Source organism: Nomascus leucogenys, chromosome 22a (genome assembly GCF_006542625.1).
Source record: "Nomascus leucogenys isolate Asia chromosome 22a, Asia_NLE_v1, whole genome shotgun sequence".
Lineage (NCBI taxonomy): Eukaryota > Metazoa > Chordata > Mammalia > Primates > Hylobatidae > Nomascus > Nomascus leucogenys.
Window position 1 is genome coordinate 54,617,508 of NC_044402.1, and position 21,230 is coordinate 54,638,737.

General features: G+C 52.2%; 1 protein-coding gene across 2 annotated transcripts; it reads right to left on the reverse strand.

Moving 5' to 3' along the window:
• Positions 1-12,296: 12,296 nt before the first annotated feature.
• BAK1 (BCL2 antagonist/killer 1) lies at positions 12,297-20,050 on the reverse strand. Of its 2 annotated transcripts, none has more exons than XM_030803487.1 (6): positions 19,798-20,050; positions 17,293-17,393; positions 15,531-15,666; positions 15,036-15,179; positions 13,771-13,951; positions 12,297-13,644 (listed from the first exon to the last, which is right to left on the reverse strand). In XM_030803487.1, exons 2-6 carry the CDS (start codon positions 17,360-17,362, stop codon positions 13,540-13,542), a joined length of 636 nt encoding a protein of 211 aa, XP_030659347.1. In that variant the 5' UTR covers positions 17,363-17,393; positions 19,798-20,050; the 3' UTR covers positions 12,297-13,539. The 2 variants fall into 2 exon arrangements, with proteins under 2 accessions (XP_030659347.1, XP_030659348.1); XM_030803488.1 differs by having other exon boundaries at positions 15,531-15,604; positions 19,798-20,049.
• Between the last annotated feature and the right edge of the window lie 1,180 nt (positions 20,051-21,230).

Below are 21,230 nucleotides of genomic sequence, written 5' to 3' on the forward strand. Positions count from 1 at the left end.
AGTACAGTGGCACAATCACAGCTCACTGCAGCCTCAACCTCCTGGGCTCAAGCCTTCCGCCTACCTCAACCTGAGGAGTAGTTGGGACTACAGTCGCACACCACCCATGCCTGGCTAATTTTTGTATTTTCTGTAGAGACAGAGTTTCATGATGTTACCCAGGCTGATCTTGAACTCCTGAGCTCCACTGATCCTCCCGCCTCGGCCTCCCAAAGTGCTGGGATTACAGGCTTGCACCACTGCCCCTAGCCTAAATTAATCTTCAGTTAATGTTGTCAGCTTAAAAACAGATCTTCTTAGGTTTTTAAGTTTAACTTCCATATCCTGATATTCTATTTAGAAATCTTGCAGGTTTTGGATAAAAATAAGAGCAATAACTTGTTCTTTGATTAATACACAATTAGCCCATGGGCTTGACATATTTAATTTGCTTGAACATTACTCATAGCATTTACAAACTGAGTTAATTAAATTCTCTTAAATATTTAAACTACATTTACAAATTTAATATACTTGACTTTTTTTCCCAACCACTTCCAATTCCTCATAGGGTAGATTTACAAGTCAAACAAGAAGAAAGTACTCAGCATGTAAATAATTATCATAAACCTAATAATTCAGACTCTTAAATGCGGCAAGTCAAGTTATCTTAAAGATTCCAGGCCGGGGATAGTGGCTCATGCTTCTAATCCCAGCACTTTGGGAGGCCCAGGCAGGCAGATGACGAGGTCAAGAAATCGAGACCATCCTGCCCAACATGGTGAAACCCCGTCTTTACTAAAACTACAAAAATTAGCTGGGCGTGGTGGTGGGTGCCTGTAGTCCCAGGTACTCGAGAGGCTGAAGCAGGAGAATCGCTTGAACCCGGGAGGCAGAGATTGCAGTGAGCTGAGATTGCGCCACTGCACTCCAGCCTGGCAACACAGCAAGACTCCGTCTCAAAAATACAAAACAAACCAAACACACACACAGAATATCTCAGTCTTCCAAAATCTCTTTTCTAACCTTTACATTAAAAAAGTAACATATGGGCTGGGCGCGGTGGCTCACGCCTGTAAGCCCAGCACTTTGGGAGGCCGAGGTGGGTGGATCACGAGGTCATGAGTTCAAGACCAGCCTGGCCAAGATGGTGAAACCCCATCTCTACTGAAAATAAAAAAATTAGCTGGGCGTGGTGGCAGCCGCCTGTAATCTCAGCTACTCGGGAGGCTGAGGCAGGAGAATCACTCGAACCCGGTAAGCAGAGGTTGCAGTGAGCCGAGACCTCGCCATTGCACTCGAGCCTGGGCAACAAAGCGAGGCTCTGTCTCAAAAGAAAAAAAAAATAAAAGTAACATTATGCTGGGCTCAGGGCTGTGTGCCTGTAGTCCCAGCTTAAAAAAAAGAAAAAAATCTTGTGGTTTTTTTTATTTGATCATTTCTATTTTCCTTCCCAAAGTAATAAATTACTTTCAGTTCATATTTTTCTTGCCATAATTCTACAATGATCTTATTGATTTACCCCTACAACTAAAAAGAAGTCTGATAATTACCTAAATGAATTTTAAAATTACTTTTTTTTTTTTCGTCAGAGACAGGGTCTCCTTTTGTTGCCTAGGCTGGAGTGCTGTGACAGGATCATAGCTCACTGTAACCTTGAACTCCTGGGCTGAAGGGGTTCCTCCCACCTCAGCCTCCCAAGTAGCTAGTACTACAGGCATGCACCATCATGCTCGGCTAAGTAAAAAAAAATTTTTTTGTAAAGATGGGGTCTCACTATGTTGCCAAGGCTGGTCTCAAACTCCCAGCCTCAAGGGATCCTCCTACCTCAGCCTTCCAAAGTGCTGGGATTATAGGTGTGAGCCACTGACCTCAGCCTAGTTTACATTTAGAAATTTACATTTCTAAAAAAAATAAAATCTCAGAGTCTCTTCTTAGAAAGTGGGAGAAGGGGCTGGGCGTGGTGGCTCATGCCTGTAATCCCAGCACTTTGGGAGGCCAAGGCAGGCAATTCACCTGAGGTCAGGTGTTCGAGACCAGCCTGGTCCAACATGGTGAAACCTGGTCTCTACTAAAAATACAAAAATTAGCCGGGCATAGTGGCATGCACCTGTAATCCCAGCTATTCAGGAGGCTGAAGCAGGATAATTGCTTGAACCTGGGAGGCAGATGTTGCAGTGAGCCAAGATAGTGTCACTGCACTCCAGCCTGGGCAACAGAGCAAGACTCCATCTCAAAAAAAAAAAAAGGAAAGTGGGAGAAGGGAGGCATTTTTTGTTTTTGTTTTTAAGTAGTGCAGTGTCACAGTCTCAGCTCACTGCAACCTCCGCCTCTCGGGTTCAAGCGATTCTTTCTCCTGCCTCAGCCTCCAGAGTAGCTGGGATTACAGGCGTCTGCCACCACACCTAGCTAATTTTTGTGTATTTAGTAGAGATGGGGTTTCACCGTGTTGACCAGGCTAGCCTCAAACTCCTGACCTCAAGTGATCCACCCATCTTGGCCTCCCAAAGTGCTGGGATTATAGGCGTGAGCCACCGCGCCCAGCCTATTTTCTTTATATTAAAATATTTTTGGCTGGGCATGGTGGCCTGCACTTGTTATCCCAGTACTTTGGGAGGCTGAGGTGGGAGGATTGCTTGAGTACTGGAGTTCAAGACCAGCCTGGGCAACATCAGGAGACCCCATCTCTATAAAAAATTTAACCAGCCAGGCGAGGTGGCTCACGCCTGTAATCCCAGCACTTTGGGAGGCCGAGATGTGCAGACCATGAGGTCAGGAGTTCAAGACCAGCCTGGCCAACATGGTGAATCCCCGTCTCTACTAAAAATGCAAAAATTAGCTGGGCGTGGTGGCGGGCACCTGTAATCCCAGCTACTCAGGAGACTAAGGCAGGAGAATAGCTTTAACCTGGGAGGCAGAGGTTGCGGTAAGCCAAGACTGCACCGTTGCACTCCAGCCTGGGTGACAGAGAAAGATTCCATCTCAAAAAAAAAAAAAAAATAGCACGCCACCACCCATGGTTAAATTTTTTTTTTTTTCACAAAGGCAGTAAGTGGCAAAGCTTGGATTTGCACCCAAATATTTGGTGTCTTTAACCACTTGGATGTCAGAGTATAGCAACTAGAAGCCATTTCTTTTCTTTTTTTTTTTTTTTTTTGAGACAGAGTTTCACTCTTGTTGCCCAGGCTGGAATGCAATGGTGCGATCTTGGCTCACCGCAACCTCCGCCTCCCAGGTTGAAGCGATTCTCCTGCCTCAGCCTCCTTAGTAGCTGGGATTACAGGCATTCACCACCATGTCCAGATAAATTTTGTATTTTTAGTAAAGACAGGGGTTTCACCATGTTGGTCAGGCTGGTCTCGAACTCCTGACCTCATGATCTACCCCCCTCAGCCTCCCAAAGTCCTGGGATTACAGGCGTGAGCCAACACGCCTGACCGCTAATTTTTGCCCCACTAATTTTTGCCTCAGGAGGCTGAGACAGGAGGATTGCTTAAGCCCAAGAGGTCAAGGCTGCAGTGAGACTTGATTGCACCAGTGCACTCCAGCCTTGGTGATAAAGACCCTGTCTCCCAAAAAAATACTAGTAATAATCGCTGGGCGTGGGGGCTCATGCCTGTAATCCCAGCACTTTGGGAGGCTGAGGTGGGCAGATCACCTGAGGTTGGGAGATCGAGACCAGCCTGACCAACAAGGAGAAACCCTGTCTCTACTAAAAATACAAAATTAGCTGGGTGTGGTGGTGCATGCCTGTAATCCCAGCTACTGGGGAGGCTGAGGCAGGAGAATTGCTTGAACCGGGGAGGCAGAGCTTAGAGTGAGCCAAGATTGTGCCATTGCACTCCAGCCTAGGCAACAAGAGCAAAACTCCGTCAAAAACAAAAACAAAAACACACACAACAGATACACTCAGAGATTGTGCCCTGAAGTCATATACTGCACATGACAAGTACAAATACCGGAGCTAAATCCTAATACTCTCCCCATTCTATTTGAGTTTGTTTATTGAGGTTTCAAGGCACTCAATAAATGTTTGCTGATTGAATGAAAGAGAGCCAGAATTCTCATTTGATTTCATATTAGAGGAATTGGCCCTCAAACTATTTAAGAGGCAGACTTAAACTTATACACAGGTCCCAAAACTTAAGCCATGTCAAAGGACAACATTACAACAAATTTAGCTTAAAGATCTTAGTTGGCTTTATTTTCGATTCTAGAATCAGGCAACACTTCATTCCGTAAAATAGAATAAATGTTCCATGGGCTCAGCAGAAGAGGTTGGCTTTTTTTTTTTTGAGACGGAGTCTTACTCTGTCACCCAGGCCAGAGTGCAGTGGCGTGATCTCAGCTCACTGCAACCTCCATCTCCTGGGTTCATGCGAAGTTCAGGCGATTCTCCTGTCTCAGCCTCCCAAGTAGCTGGGATTATAGGCGCATGCCACCATGTCCAGCTAATTTTTTTTCTTTTTTGGATGCAAAAATAAATATTATTGTCCTCCTCATCCTTCTTTTGGCCTTCCAGCCCGCCCTCCCTTCTCCAGGCCAAAAAGCTCAGAATAATCACATACACAGGGTTAGGGTGCCTGAGGGTGTTTACTGGGAGTGGAGGTCTTAGAGGCCAGGCCTGGGTTGATCACACTTTTCTGGTGATGCTTTTGGGGGTGGCAAGCTCATAGAGGCGAGGGGACGCCTGGGCCACCAGGGAGGCTGGGGAGATGTAATAGGGGTTGTATCCCTCGTTGAGGACCTTGCGCACTTTGGGCTTGGCCAGGGAGGTGATCCGGGGGCTGGCCACCACCTTCTTGGTGACATCCAGCACCTCCCAGCGAGGATCTCGGTCGGGAACGCACTTGTCCGACTGAGCTTTGGGCCTGGCCAAGTGAAGGAGGCGGTTATAGTCTGACACATGTGGCTTGGGTTTTGGCATGGGGTCCCACTCTTCCAACAGGGTGGCTGGGGCCTTCGGCTTTGAAAACTGGAGGATCCGTGAGCTGGGGACTGCCATTTGGGCTGCCCTGGATACCTGGGACACCTGGGTGCAGGTGGGCTGAGTCTGAAAAGAGAGTCAGCCATGTCCAGCTAATTTTTGTATTTTTAGTAGAGATGGGGTTTCACCATGTTGGCCAGGCTGGTCTCGATCTCCTGACCTCAGGTGATCCACCCACCTTGGCCTCCCTAGGTGCTGGGATTACAGGCATGAGCCACTGCACCTGGCCTGAAGTTGGTTTTATAAAGAGAGAAGAGCTGAAGACAGCAGAAGTAAGGAAGAATGTATTAAGTTACTTTTCAAAGTTTTTTCTTTCTCTTTCTTTTTTTTTTGAGATGAAGTTTCTCTCCAGGCTTTGTTGCCCAGGCTGGAGTGCAATGGCACAATCTTGGCTCACTCCAAGCTCCTCCTGCCTCAGCCTCCCGAGTAGCTGGGATTACAGGCATGCGCTACTACGCCCGGCTAATTTTGTATTTTTAGTAGAGACAGGGTTTCTCCATGTTGGTCAGGCTGGTCTCAAACTCCTGACATCAGGTGATCTGCTCAACTTGGCTTTCCAAAGTGCTGGGATTACAGGCATCAGCCACCGCGCCTGGCCTTCTTTTTCTTTTTCTTAGAGGTAGGGTCTTGCTTTGTTGCCCAGCCTGGTCTCAAACTCTTGACCTCAAGCAATCCTCCCACCTCAGCCTCCCAAAGTGCTGGGATTATAGGTGTGAGCCACCACACCCAGACTTCAAAGTTATTTTTTTCTTGTAAGGTGGGGAAAGGGAAGCAAAACAATTGAAAAACAACTGATTAGTTAACATCGGGTTTCTTCAGGTTCTTTAATCCTTTTTTTTTGTTTAAGGATTAAAACAGAGAGAACTTCATTATCATGTGGTTAAGGATTTAAACTGATCGGCCGGGCGCGGTGGCTCACGCCTGTAATCCCAGCACTTTGGGAGGCCGAGGCGGGCGGATCACGAGGTCAGGAGATCGAGACCACGGTGAAACCCTGTCTCTACTAAAAATACAAAAAATTAGCCGGGCGTGGTGGCAGGCGCCTGTAGTCCCAGCTACTCGGGAGGCTGAGGCGGGAGAATGGCGAGAACCCGGGAGGCGGAGCTTGCAGTGAGCCGAGATCGCGCCACTGCACTCCAACCTGGGCGACAGAGCGAAACTCCGTCTCAATAAATAAATAAATAAATAAATTGATCTTTTTGAGAAATTGGCTATTATCCGTCTCTCCTTATTTTTCAGAAGGTTGGATAACAACTTAGTTTAGCATGGGTGACTCCATCTTGAGTTTTAGTTCTATCTGTTTTGGCCTAGTGCAGTCCTGTCCCTCCCTTCCTTCCTTCCTTCCTTCTCTCCCTCTCTCCCTCTCTCCCTCCCTCCTTTCCTTCCTCCCTTCCTCCCTCCCTCGCTCCCTTCCTTCATTTGTCTCATTCTGTCACCCAGGCTGGAGTGCAGTGGCACAATCACGGCTCATTGCAGCCTTGAACTCCTGGGCTCAAGCCTTCCTCCCCCTCAGTCCTAGCTAGGACTACAGGCATGCGCCACCATGTTTGACTAATGTATTTTTTTTTTTTTTGGTAGAGAAGGGGGCGTCTCACTGTGTTGACTAGGCTGATGGCTTTCTATAATTTTTATTTAATAAATGAAATGCTCTTTCCAACTCAACAAGGCCATTAACTGGCCAATGAGTGGATCAGATCCCAAGGGCCATTGGTGTTGAGAAGGGGAGAGACTGACCCACAGGGAATTAGCATTGGATGTTAAGAAATGGGAAAGCACATTGAAACAGAAAGGAGATGAGTCAGAGGAGACATTCCAGGTGAGAAGCAGATCCTGTAAAATGTCCTGTGGGTTGAGAGGAGGGGAGAGGTGGAAGGAGCTTGGGAGAGCCCAGAGTAGTGCCTGGACCATCTGGCTGTAGCAAAGGCAGGAGTCAGAAAAAAGTCTGGAAAGCCACCGAGAAGGCCTTGAGTGCCTGCCTGAATATGTTGAGTTTGTTCAAGGCAATGGTTTACATGTCCCCTACTCTGACAAGCCTCCCTGGGTACTCCCAGACCAGGCCAACCTGGCACATTTTTTCTGGGGCACCAAATTCCCTGCATCCCACTCAGATTACTGCTTGATGCCTCCTCCTCCATGGCTGTGTAAGCTGCCTGAGGGCAGACCCTTCAACACTCCTGTGCTCCCACCAGGGATGGGCAAGGAGGAGGCAAATGTAATGAATATCATGCACCTCATGGATTTTCAGTGGGGATCAAGACGAAGTTGAGAATACACCCCACAGCCTTGGCAGTGGCAATGGGAAGGCAGAGATGGGCAGCTAAGGAGTGACCGTCTACAGGAGCGGCCTCTGACTCAGGGTGGCCATGAGCAGAGGGAGGCACAGTGGCTTCGGAGACTGGTGAGCAGCAAGGAAGAGAAATTCATGTGAGGCAGGGACCTGCCTCCTCCCTGCCCAACCCTGTGTGCGCTCAGCTCTTCCTCCTCTACTCTCTACAAGTTACTTTTCCCACGGGACAGCACCCTTCGGGGTCTCTCCGTCAGGCACCTGGGTTTGAGACAAATTCCACAGCGTGACACAGCCTGGGAATGGGCTTTATTGGGGGAAGAGAAAACAACAAATCATCAAGAAAAGCAGCATGGGTTCCTTGACCCTCCTCTCATCACCCTCCCCACCCTGCGGGGGGTGGGGGTTTGCGGAGAGGGTGGGGAGGGCCCTGAGCCAGAGCAGCTGGGCGCTTTTCCAGTGTGCATTCCAGTGGGAGGGCATTCCTGCCATCATGCTGCCTTTGTGTAGAGCTGGCATGAAAAAGCAGCTTTGTCAGTGGAGGTACACCAGGCTGCTTGGCACCATGCAGTGTAGATTTGGGGTGCCAGCCCATTACAGGAGCTGTCTGAGAACACTAGCATTTGAACACCCTAGTCCTGTAGACGTCGCAGTGCCTCCCACTGGTGGAGGGGGCTGGGGAGAGGGAAAAGCATGCATGGAATACTCAGAAGAATCCCTAGTCTCCTGGTGAACTGAGCGTGGATGTGCCCCCTCTTGCCAGGAAAAGGAAGGGCTATTCCTGGTTAGCCCATTCTGCAGGCCACCCAGAATGAAAGTCCAAGGTCACGTTAAGACACTCATCCGGCCGGGCACGGTGGCTCACGCCTGTAATCCTAGCACTTTGGGAGGCTGAGGGACGGATCAGTTGAGGTCAAGGGTTCAAGACCAGCCAGGCCAACATGACGAAACCCCGTCTCTACTAAAAATACAAAAATTAGCCTGGCGTGTTGGCGTGAGCCTGTAATCCCAGCTGGAGACTGAGGCAGGAGAATCACTTGAACCCAGGAGGCAGAGGTTGCAGTGAGCCGAGATCGTACCACTGTACTCCAGCCTGGGCAACAGAGTGAGATTCCATCTCAAAAAAAAAAAAAAAAAAAAAAGACACTCACCCATTCTACTAGGCATTACAACCAGGGGGATCCCCCATGCCCTTACTAGGATAGCACTCGGCTTTTAACCTGCCCACAGCCGCTCTCACACATAGCCTGGTAGTAGTGTTATTTAGGTTCCTGCAAATCTGTTTTTTTGTTTTTTTTTTTTAGCAGACATGGTAACCAACATCTAAGTGCCTCTTGCACTCTAATTCACAGCTTCCAAATTTCAGAGACACCAGACATGCTAAATGCATTTTGCCTTTCCTCAGTATGGCCCACCTGAGACTTTAGCAAGAAAATATTCACACTCTTGAGGAAGCCTAACCATCCGCTGGAAATTAATTGGATAAGCTGCCCTCAGTGGGGTCAGAGGTCAGGTTAGAACAGGTCAGGTTAGAACATGAGAAGGTTGGTGAGCCCAGCCCCACAGAGCCAACCATCACAAAAGTCTGTGCCATGAACTTCACAGAGTAGGTTCACCTCAAGGTTCAGTGGAGCCTTCAGTGTGTCCTTAGCCAAAGCTGTTTGGAAAAAATTGTGACATTGGACACCAGGAATGATTCCAAGATTGCAAAGGAAGAGCTGAGATAAATGGAGCTAAGAGATGTATTGATTCATACTTTGATTCCAACAACCAATGCCCACTCACGTTACTCACCAGATGCCACATACACACTTAGCCACATGCACGTTCACACTCTCACATGCATCCATTTGGTGCCTGCCCACGTCCATTGCCAAATCCCATACTCCAGGTAAAGGGAGATTGTATGGTTTCAGTCTCTTCAGCTATGAAGTGGCTTTTCCTAGAAAGGTCCAGTTTTTGCCTGTTAGTCCATCACCTGATCTTGGTAATGGGGGCGGGGTGCCCCTTCACTGGACCACTCAGACAATATGCCAGGGATCTGCTTCAGTAGGCCAGATCATTACTTTCTGTTCTCTCTCTTTTTTTTTTTTGAGACAGAGTTTCGCTCTTGTTGCCCAGGCTAGAGTGCAATGGCACGATCTCAGCTCACTGCAACCTCTGCCTCCTGAGTTCAAGCGATTCTCCTGCCTCAGCCTCCACAGTAGCTGGAATTAGAGGCATGCACCACCATGCCCGGCTAATTTTTTGTATTTTTAGTAGAGGTGGGGTTTCTCCGTGTTGGTCAGGCTGATCTCGAACTGCTGACCTCAGGTGATCCGCCCGCCTCGGCCTCCCAAAGTGCTGGGATTACAGGCGTGAGCCACCAGGCCCGGCCTGTTGTATTATTATCTAGTGAACTGAATCCCCTCTCCTCTCACATCTTACTTTTATATCCCAGGAGTCTAGTGTTCACCTTTAACGTGTACAGCAACTGCTCAACACACCCCAGGAGAAGCTGGGTTTTGCTGATTCTGGTTCCTGACCTTTGGGCATCTCCAGCAACCTTCGATAACTCCCTTCTCTCTCTCTCTCTCTCTCTCTCTACACACACACACACGCACGCATGCACACATATACACACACACACACAAAATCATGATTATCCTTATCTGTTCAGCTCAGATAGAATTAAATCCACATTTGGGCCGGGCACGGTGGCTCAGCCTGTAATCCTAGAATTTTGGGAGGCCAAAGCGGGCGTATCATGAGGTCAGGAGTTTGAGACCAGCCTGGCCAGAATGGTGAAATGCCATCTCTACTAAAAATACAAAAAAAAAAAAAAAAAAAAATTAGCCGGGCATGGTGGCACGTGCCTGTAGTCTCAGCTACTTGGGAGGCTAAGGCAGGAGAATCGCTTGAACTCGGGAGGCGGAGGTTGTAGTGAGCCGAGATTGCGCCACTGCACTCCATCCAGCCTAGGCGACAGAGCGAGACTCTGTCTCAAAAAAAAAAAAAAGGAATTAAATCCACAATTTTACAAGCATCTTACAAAATGGGGCCTCTACATCAGAAGTGCATACAACTGGAGCAGGAGGGGCACATTTTTGTCACAAGTGAAAAAAACAAAACAAAAACAAAAAAACAAAACTAGTGGGTATGGTGGTTTAAGTTTAATGAATACATGTAAATTTATTTTAATGCATTCAGGTGACTATGTCATAATAACCTGTTCAATATACTGAGTGATTTTAGGCTAAGGAAGGATTTTTTCAAATGAAAGGGTTTGGATGGACACTCGGTGACTCTCTCAAATATACTCTTCAGAGGAGGTAAAAACAAATACGTGAAGGTAAAACGGCAGTGTGGGGGAGGGGAGAATGTGAAGCTGTTGTGTGCAAGGAAGGGCGGGTATTCATACTGAAACTGCAGAACTAAGCAGGTGACAGCTGCACACCGCTCCTTTCCCTGGCTGGGCTGCCCCAGCTCAGTGACATCACAGACTGTGACGAACCCAGACGTATTTGGTGGAAACCAAGCCACAATCTCAGAAGCAGCGCACAATTTGAGTAGAAATGAGTTTTTTTGGTTTGTCTTCCCTAATACCCGCAGAGCCCCTACTCCCGTTATCCTCGCAACCCCTGGCCGACTGTGTCCGACCTGACTTCTCACCACCTGGTTTCAGAACATCCTGGCAGCGGAATAGAGGGCGTTGGGGGGCGGTGCAGGCCAAAACTTTTTGGGCTGCCCCACCCATGCCTTTCCGGTTAGCGTTGCAACTCCTTAGACGAGTAGGCTAACCACAGCCCACCCGCCTTTCTTCCAGCGATGCAACGATCTGTTCGCCAGTCAATGCCGCATGCTGTTCAAAGCCCAGAGGCTGGAGCGGGTGCGCCCCGAAGGCCCCGCCCAAGGAAGGGCACGCTTGCGTGCTCGCGGCGGCGGCCATCTTGGACTCGGGCAGCCGCCCACCTCTATATGGCATCGCTCGGGGGTGGAGGCGACCCCGCACTCTGGGCCCCCTAAACCTGTGCTCGCGAGCCCCACATTTCCCTCTGGCCTCCACGTAAGACTCGAGCCAGTTTCCTGGTGGCAAGTCCTCACTCCTTGGGTGACTGAGAAAGCACCCGTTTCCTTATCTGTAAATAGTAGTTTGAGTACCCCCACCCTCGTCTCCTACCTATTATTTGGGCAGATGATGAACTCTCAGCATAAAGCCTGGCACACAGTATGTGTTCTATAAATGTTGTCTGTGAGCTTTTCCTGTACACTGCGGGGTGCCTTGTAGCAACCACCTTCCAGCCACCACTGCCTGCAGCTCCGCCTTCTCCCTTTTCCAAGATCGCGTCTGTACTAGACTCTGAAGACCTTGTGGAGGGAAAAGGGGCTTGGCAAGCCCACCCCAGGAGGGTGAAAGTGAAGTTCACGAGTTCTCTTGGACTTACATGTGACCGTTCTGGAAGGGCGTCAGAAACACAAACCAGGGTGCCCAGGACTGGAAAGACTGTAGATTTTGGAACATTTCAACGCCCCCATGCTTGTTATTTTTATCACCCCTGGCTGGGTCCCCATAGGGACTCCCAAGCAGCATAAAACTAGAATGAAAGCCCTGCGTGTGTGCTGACTGTGGAGACATCAGGAAGGGGGAGCTGGGACATTGTGTCCCAGGCAGAGCTAAATGTGGGGGAGAAGGGCCTTTTGGACCAGCGTGGGTGGTAGCCCCAGGGTGGGAGAAGAATTCAGCCCAGGTCAGAGGTGGCCTGTGGGGGTCCTCAGATATGTGCAGCTGCTCCACCAGCTCCGTAGTTAAAGGACCTCCCAGACTTCCTCAAGGGTGGGAAACTGCATGAAACCCAAAGAGATGAGAGAAGTGCATGGGGAGGGGCGAAGGCCTTCCATCGGGCTGGGGGCTGCAGAACCATACTCAGACCTCTATGGGATTCTGGAGGCCTAGTGTGAGGTGTTATTCAGTAATAAGCCAGATGCATGCCAGGCACGCCCAGGTTCCCACAGTCTGGCCTGATGGAAAGAGGGGTAGCAGAGAATACAAAAACTACTAAGTCAGGGTGAGGGGATTGCACAGTTTATTTCCAAACACTCAAGAGGATAGGGGGTGGCCTATGGGCTCCATCTGCCTCCCCTCCCTGCATTTGACTAAATCAAGAACTTCTTCCCCCTCACCCCCAAGACCCTAGGCTGTGCCCAATAGAGAAGGCACTCTCACCCCCACCCTGAGGAGACCTAGACAGGTGAGGAGCATGGAGGGTGGGGGGACAGAGTTCAAGTATTCACAGTTCCCCCATCTACACCCCTGGATTACACTGTGCCACAGCCGTGAGGGAGGATCCCACCTCAGGGATTCCTAGTGGTGTTGATAGTCTTTCTCCCACTTAGAACCCTCCAGATGAACTCCCTACTCCTTTTCCCTGAAATAACAAACCAAGTCCTAAGCCCTGTAGTCTGGGCAAGGAGGGGCCTTAGCAGGTCACTCACCCAAGGGATGGGGGTGAGAGCCTTCACCTGTAGTGAATGGGTTGGGAGCAAGTGTCTATAAGGAGAGAGGAAGGGAGATAACTGAGAGGACCTTGGGAGGCAGGCTTGGAGGCCTCTGACACGTGAGTTCAGACAGCTCTGGTCTGCGACTCCACCCTACCCCACACCCCAAGCCCAGAATCCCTGAGAGTCCAACTGCAAAGGCAGTATGGCCGGAGGGAGGAATGGGAGCAGGGGGAGAGTTGAGCAGGACCTTGGCCCCCCTCTCCTAGTAGGTCCTGCTCCTGGGACACATGATGCTTAGGGAGGGCCAGGACCAGGCTCAAGTCCTAGTCCCATCTCTTAGGGTGCTGATCTTCCAGAATAGCTGAATCCTGGGGAACATAGACCCACCAACCCCCACATCCCAGACGTCCTGGCCTCAGGTAGAATGGTGGGAATGGGCTCTCACAACGGTATTATAAAAAGCTAAAACCGTTAAACACTTTCTGGGGAGAAGTGGCTCCCAGTCTCTTGCCTCCCCAAGTTATCAGTCTCCCCAGTGCCTAGCAGACAGGGCTAAGGAGGTCCCAGAGAGCCGAGGGAGGAGGCCACAGCCCCTGGGCCCAGAGAGAGGGCCCACTAGCACCATGCAATGTTGAGGTGCCTCTGCAGCCTGACTGGCCCCCATGCAGGGGCCCTCCGAAGCTGGAGTGCACACTTGCTAAAGCTTCTGTACTCTCGAGGGGGGACCCCTGCAAGGGAGCGAAGAAGGCAAAGATTTGGCTTAAGTCCAGGCAGGGGTCTGAACTGGGACCCCAAAGGGCACCCTTGGTAGTCATGATTTGAAGAATCTTCGTACCACAAACTGGCCCAACAGAACCACACCCAGAACCACCAGCACGATCAGGATGGGACCATTGCCCAAGTCCAGGGCTGCCACCTGCCGGGAGAAACAAGGTGGTCACAGAGAGGCTGGCAGAAGATATAGGAACCCAAGGAAGGGGTGGGGCCTGGGAGAGAGGCAGCCCCAACAGCAGGGAGGACATTGCAATCCTTGGATACTCACCCAGCCACCCCTCTGTGCAATCCACCGGGCAATGCAGCGATGCAGCATGAAGTCAACCACGAAGCGGGTCACCTGGCCCAGGAAGCCAGTCAGGCCATGCTGGTAGACGTGTAGGGCCATACGGTAGCCGAAAGCCAGAAGAGCCACCACACGGCCCCAGTTGATGCCACTCTCAAACAGGCTGTGGGCAGAGCATCCCATACCATTGGTGGAGAGCCCCCAGGAAGCCCTTCAGACTGCCTGGCCTCTCCCACCCCTCTCCCAGCTGGAACCTAAATAGCTTAGCTGTGAATTAAGGCCGCAGAGGCTGCCCCAACCTGGCCTGTATTTGGGAACAACCTGGGTCTCTGCGAAAGGAGAAAGCTCAGGGGCAGATGAGCTGGATGCCACTGCTGGGGTTTACGCTCAGGTGCAACGGGGCACAGAGAGGGCAGAGGGCAGAGCAAGTGGATGGAGTCAGCGGGGAGATTACCTGTGGGTGTTGCTGCTGGCCTGGCAGCCCGAGGGACAGCAGAGAGAAAAGGACAGAAAGGATTAGGGTAGTTCCTGTCATCACAGTGGTATGAAGGCTGGCCTCTAAGTTCACGGACTGGATATTTTAGCTCTGAGCACTAATTCTAAAATCTATTACTTACTCCTACCTTCACCTCCAGCTTCAAATCTACCCCGACACTGACCTCCCTAACTCTGGTGGTAGCAATGGCTAACACTTTGTAAGGTGGACACTGATCTAAGCATATTTTCCCTATTTTACAAACCAGGAGACTAAGGGCTAGGAAGCTTCACGAAGGCAGTAAGTGGCAAAGCTTGGATGTGCACCCAAATATTTGGTGTCTTTAACCACTTGGATGCCAGATTATAGCAACTAGGAGCCATTTCTAGGACCTGGCAGAGGTTAGCACCCTCACCATCTTCAGTGTGATAGGTGGTTGGTTTCAAATTGGAACCACGAAGGACAGCTGTGTCCCAGCTGGGCTGGGAAGCTGTGGGGGACGTCCCCACCTCAGGCCCCCTCTAGAGTCCTGATCTAACCAGTGAAGACCTTGGAGTCAGAGCTCAAAACAGCTGTGAGCTAATGCCCAAAATACAAGTCTGGGACCCCGAAAGAGAAAAATAGGGGGCCGAAACCACATGTGAGTTCACAGCAGACATTGGACACTGACAGAAGGCATCTCCCCATGCCGAGAGTGCATCATGCAGGCAGGGTATGGTGTGGTTGTGACACGACAGAGTGACTGGAGCTGGCAGGGAGGTGGCTGGGGTACCTGGAGGCAATCTTGGTGAAGTACTCATAGACATTCTCTGCCGTGGGCTGCAGGTGCTGCAACATGGCCTGGAACTCTGAGTCGTAGCGTCGGTTGATGTCGTCCCCGATGATGGCGAGCTGCCGTCCCACCTGCCCCATGGTGCTGTAGGAGCAGGAGGCACGCAGGTGAGCCGGTAACCAGGCAGTCGGTGCCAGGCCCTGGCTCATGGCAGAGGGGTTCTGCCTGAGCTGTCCATGGCCCTGTGCACCCCTTCTTGGAGGTCCCCAACAGTGTTCTAAGACATGAGTGCTGGGCTCCGGGACAAGGGGCAGGCATGGGCTAAAAAGGATACAAGGTCCTGGATGGGGGTGGGAGCCCAACATAAAAGAGGAGCAACCATGAGAGAAGGGCAAGACCCCCCGGGCCTCCCCAGCTCCCAGGACCTGCACAGAGACCCATGCGAGCTACTGCCTCCCTGAAGATGTCCTTGTGGGCCCAGCGGTTGTGGCTCACCTGCTGGGTTGCAGAGGTAAGGTGACCATCTCTGGGTCGGCAGGGGCAGCTGCCCCTTCAGCCTCCTGTTCCTGCTGATGGCGGTAAAAAACGTAGCTGCGGAAAACCTCCTCTGTGTCCCGGGCTACCTGCTCCTCTGAGAATCAAAGCTGGGAGTCAGGGAGACAGGGCCGAACCCTGGCAGCCCCATGCCTCATAGGGGGTTCACTCTTCCTAAGGCCATAGCCGCCCTCACCCATGGAAAGAAATATCCCAGCCAGGCACGGTGGCTCATGCCTATAATCCCACCACTTTGGGAGGCCGAGGTGGGCAGATCACCTGAGGTCGGGAGTTCAAGACCAGCCTGACCAACATGGAGATACCCTGTCTCTACTAAAAATACAAAATTAGCCAGGCGTGGTGGCACATGCCTGTAATCCCAGCTACTCAAGAGGCTAAGGCAGGAGAATTACTTGACCCCGGGAGGCGGAGGTTGCGGTGAGCCGAGATTGCGCCACTGCACTCCAGCCTAGGCAACCGAGATTGCGCCACTGCACTCCAGCCTAGGCAACAAGAGCGAAACTCTGTCTCAAAAAAAAAAAAAAAAAAATGGCCAGGCGAGGTGGCTCATGCCTGTAATCCCAGCACTTTGGGAGGCCAAGGCGGCCGGATCACGAGGTCAGGAGATTGAGACCATCCTGCCTAACATGGTGAAACTCTGTCTCTACTAAACAAAATACAAAAAATTAGCCAGGCGTGGTGGCGGGCGCCTATCGTCCCAGCTACTCGGGAGGCTGAGGCAGGAGAATGGCGTGAACCCAGGAGGCGGAGCTTGCAGTGAGCCAAGATCACGCCACTGCACTCCAGCCTGGGCAACAAAGCGAGACTCCATCTCAAAAAAACAAACAAAACAAACAAACAAACAAAAAAAAAACAAGAAAAGAAATATCTCTACTTCAGCACCTTAGCCGCCCCTAGAGCTTATGCTGTGTGGAGAGTCGTTCTGGCACTTGCATTGAGTCCTCACAGTAGCCCTGGGAGCAGGCAATCCCCAGCTGGCAGGGGAAAATGGCACAGGGTGTCTAAGTAGCATGTGCAAGGTCATACAGCCGGAACAAGCCGGGGAGCCAGGACAGTCCCGGGCATTTGGGGTCCTGAGTCTACGTTAGTACATCTCAGCTCCGCAGCCCTTTGCATGCAGGGAAATGTGGGAAACAAAATCTGAAATTGTAGCCGAGGCCCAGAAAAGTCACACAGGGAGATAGTGACAGACCTGGGACCTGATTCCCAAGTCCAAGGAACAGCCCGCCATGAGGTGTGAGCTGGGGCTTCCCTGGCTGTCCCCTGGGAAGAGGGAAGGAGGGCAGCTATCTTACTTCCTCTCCAAGTCACAATAATTGCATTCCCTGTTGAGCAGACCTGACTGGGTGATTGGCCAGCTTACTTCCTTATTTCTCCCGCTGGAGGGATACAGCAGCCAGCCCCACTCTGCTTCCTGCCTGCCTCGCCCGTGACCCCGCCCTCTGCCCTGGTGGCACTGTGCCCACCTTACACTCACTTCCTGGCCTCTCCCAACCTCCAGGCCCTCCCCAGTCCAGACTCCTCCCCCTCCCAGGCTTAACCTTGACAGCAGCTCTAGCCTCTGAGCCCGTGGGTGGGGAATACTCTTCCCCACCCACAGTGGGTGAACCCAGGCGAAGGAGCCTGCCTGACTCCTGCTCCTTCCATCCTCACGACAGCACTCATGGTTATGGGATGGGCAAGGGGGCAGGAAGACCCTTACCAGAAGCAGAGGGCAGGGCAGGCTCTCCGCACTCCTGCCTGGGAGGACCTGGGCCTTGCCCCGAAGCCATTTTTCAGGTTTCAGTGGAGGAAGGGATCAGCCTGCGGGGATGGGCAAGAAAAAGCAGAGATGGGGGTGAGCACAGACCTGTGACTGGGGACCCCATACAGGTTGCCATGTCCACATAGGAGAGAGGATCCCGCATTCCCAGAAAGGCCCTCAGTCCTCTGGGACTTTGGCCAGGCTGGTCTCAAACTCCTGACCTCGTGAGTCTGCCTCGGCCATCCACAGTGCTCGGATTACAGGCGTGAGCCACCGTGCCTGGCCTCCTCTGGGACTTTTTATTCTTACTCCAGCATGGGTCCCAGTGAAGTCTGCTGGGAGGAAACAACTTACTGAACACTTCACTGGTGACCCTTCGAGGGAGGCAGGGTAAGAAGGTGAGGCAGCCAAGGGCCGACTGAGTATCTGCACCATTGAGGAGGGTGTGGCTGCAGCAGTGCCGGCTGGCTCTCAAGTTCATGCCACTCCTGGGGCAAGAGCCTGGGGGGTTTTTAGCGGTTTCTGGGGCCTCCTGCAGCCCACCCAGCAAATGCTTATTGCAAGTGAGCCACTGACCAGCCAATGGCCCATGAAGGCCGCCCTCAGAGGCCCTACTTCCCTCTGGCTGGCCAGAACACATCTGTTTTTTAACTCTGGGCTGTTAGCTGCAAATATTTCCTGAGAGCCTAAGATATACTCTCCCACTTAGGAGCTCTCTGTGGGTGTTGAACACTGAAAACTCACATGAACCCAGCAGGGTGAGTGCCATCATACCCACTTTACAGGCAGGAAAAGTGAGGCACAAAGAGTTGAGTGCCCGAGGTCACATCATTAGTCACAGAAAGTCAGGTTGTTTGTCTGAATCTCCGTGAGTCCATGTACTCAACACGCATGTAAGATTTCTTTTCCAGTTTGTGGACCTCAGAGGGTGTTCTTTCTCAGGGCAACTTTCCCTACTTACCTCCTGTCTGTGCCTTCCCCACTCCTGCCTTGCAGTGACCGGAGGGAGCCCTCAGGGTCAGGGCCTTCTTCGAAGCCCCATAACCTGCCTCGTACTCCCACCACACACCTGGCCTTCTGTTCCCAGCCCCAATTTTCCTCCTTGCCTGGTCCTGACCGCAGCCCCAACCTGCTGTGACCCCTCATCAGGGCGAGTGTTTCCTGGATGTCAGCTGTTTCACTTTCAGTTTGCAGCCCTCCCAGAGCCCCATTTCCCCAGGCAGCCTCCAGCCTGCAGCCTTCAGAAGGAGAGCGCCCTCCTCCTATCCCAGAGGGAGGGGGTGTGCAGCCCCACCCTGGGCCAAGCACACAGCCCCACCCCCACCGCCCAGGGCCTGGGGACCTTCGCCCACCCTCCTTCCGCTAGGCCTGGGAGTGTTTTCGAAAGTGCCCCAAGAGCTCTCAAGAAAGGGTGGAAGAGGGCTGGACCACCTGTGCCCTCACCCAGCTCCCCACTCCACCTCTCTGCCGGACAGGGACAGGGCGAAGGCAGACCCTCCTCTCCTCCACCTCTAGGGGCAAGGCCTTGTTAAAACAGAACTTTGCAGCCGGGCACAGTGGCCCACGAGGTCAGGAGTTCAAGACAAGCCTGGCCAACATAATGAAACCTTGTCTCTACTAAAAATACAAAAATTAGCTGGGCATGGTGGCGCGCGCCTGTAGTCCCAGCTACTCGGTAGGCTGAGGCAGGAGAATCGCTTGAACCTTGGAGGTGGAGGTTGCAGTGAGCCGAAATCTCGCCACTGCACTCCAGCCTGGGCAACAGAGCGAGACTCCGTCTCAAAAAACGAAAAAAAAAAAAAAACAGACCTTTGCTTGCCTCCCACCCCCCGTAGCTCCTTAAATAAGATGGCCTTCCTTCTTCCCCAGTCTCCAGGACCTGGCACCCCTAGGATAGTAGGGCTGGAGGATGCTGACTGCACCCCCAACTCCCTCTACCAACACCCCAGGCTCTACCAGCAGGTAGAGCCTCAGAACACCCCCCAAGGCCAGCAACCTATGCTGACTCAGGCCTAGCTCTGCCCCCCATCCAAGTGGCCTAAATTCCCGGTGAAGGGAGCCACCCCTGACTTCCTGGGCTTGCTGGGCCCTGATGAATGTTCCCCAGGGATAAATGCCTGGCCAGGCCCTGGACCCAGTCTAGGGATGTTGGGCAGCAGGAAGCACTGAGAAAGTTCTCTCTCTGCCCTTGACCTTGGCTCTGACCTCCACTCCCATCTCCCAGACTGTTAAAAGACCCAGTTCTCACAGTTCTCCAGCATCCAGGGCTGGGGCAAGAGGGGAAGCTGTGAGGGGCAGCCAGAGGCAGGCATGGCACGATCAGGTCCCCAGCTGGGGCGGCAGACCTGCCCAGGCAAGCCTTGAGCTTCCCCTTCCCCACCCGGCTCCCGGCAGGCTCCCTGCCCCACCCTGGGGCTGGGGCTGCTGAGATCTGGGAGGATGAACAGGACCCTTCCAGCTTACCTGCCGGGATCCTGGCCCAACCCGGGTGGCTCAGCAGGGCAGAGATGGAGGTCCCGAGGGGCGGGCGGCTGCTGCTCCCAGGGGCTGAGTGGGAGCCCGGCTTCCAGGAACGGGCATCAGTGCATTCCTGGCATCTGGATGTAGCCTTTGCTTGTCCCTGTGCAGCCCAAGGGACCCGCGAGACTCCAGTGATCATAGAGGTGCCAACGGCACCCGGCTCCAATCAGCTCCCTCTAGAGGAAGTTGCTCTGTGGCCACCGGATGCAGACGCACAGGCCGACAGCCTGTAGGGGTGATCTGGGTGGGCCAGGCCCAGGAGCAGCTCCCGCCCACTTTCCCCACCCCACCTCCCAGCCAGGCAGAGCAGTGTCAGTGGCTCACTGCTTTTCCCATCCCTGATTCTCAATCCTTGTCTTTGATCTTCTCCCCCACCTCTACATCAGTCGATACAATAAAAAACCCAGGGTGAGAAGTTTCTTAAGCACTGCTGCATGCCTGGCACTTTAGCAACTATTGTCTCATTGGATCTTCTCAACAACTTTTGTAAGTGAGTGCTTTTGACAATACCCATTCAGATGAACAGAGGCTCAGCTGGTTTAAGGTGCTCTCTCAAAGTCACTGAGCTGGGTTAATAATCAGTTCTGGGCGGGGCGCAGTGGCTCACGCCTGTAATCCCAGCACCTTGGGAGGCTGAGGCGGGTGGATCACGAGGTCAGGAGATCGAGACCATCCAGGCTAACATGGTAAAACCCCGTCTCTACTAAGAATACAAAAAAGTAGCCGGATGCCGTGGCAAGCGCCTATAGTCCCAGCTGCTTGGGAGGCTGTGGCAGGAGAATGGCGTGAACCCGGGAGGTGGAGCTTGCAGTGAGCCAAGATAGCCCACTGCACTCCAGCCTGGGCGACAGAGCGAGACTCTGTCTCAAAAAAATAAATAAATAAAAATAAAAACAAATAAATAAATAGACTTAGTGGGGTCTGTGCTACCACCCGGACACATAAAACCTGGATGTTGAGGCAAGACAGATACTGTCTGGCTGCTGGGAGTGTTCTTGAGGACAGAACAAACCCAGGAAGGACAGAGGTGTGTGCAGTCCTCAACAGCCCCTGCCCTCAGGGTTCAGTTCCCTTCCTGCCTCTCCCTGTTTGCTCCCTGCCAAGCTTCCTGGGGCTGTCACATCTTCTCCTCCAAGTCTCCACCCCCTTTCCCCCAAACCCCCTGCCTGCCCCCCACACCTCCTTCCCTGCTTCCTCAAACCCCTGCCCCCTCTACCTCCAACTAATCTCCCCCAACCCCCTGTCCTCCCCAGTCTTTGCCTCCCAGAATTCTGGGAAGTTTCCAACTGGAGGTTTTAATTTGAAAACTCCTCCTGTTCTTAAGCAGTTGGTCCTGGGGTGGCTGCTACAGGATCTGAGTTGGGGACCTTCTCAGG

Excerpts from the sequence above, each read along its gene's own strand:
- BAK1 (XM_030803487.1), bottom strand. The coding sequence starts at position 17,362 with ATGGCTTCGGGGCAAGGCCCAGGTCCTCCCAGGCAGGAGTGCGGAGAG. Across the intron at positions 15,667-17,292 it reads TGCCCTGCCCTCTGCTTCTG|AGGAGCAGGTAGCCCGGGAC; the intron begins GTAAGGGTCTTC and ends TTTGATTCTCAG. Across the intron at positions 15,180-15,530 it reads TTACCTCTGCAACCCAGCAG|CACCATGGGGCAGGTGGGAC; the intron begins GTGAGCCACAAC and ends CTGCTCCTACAG.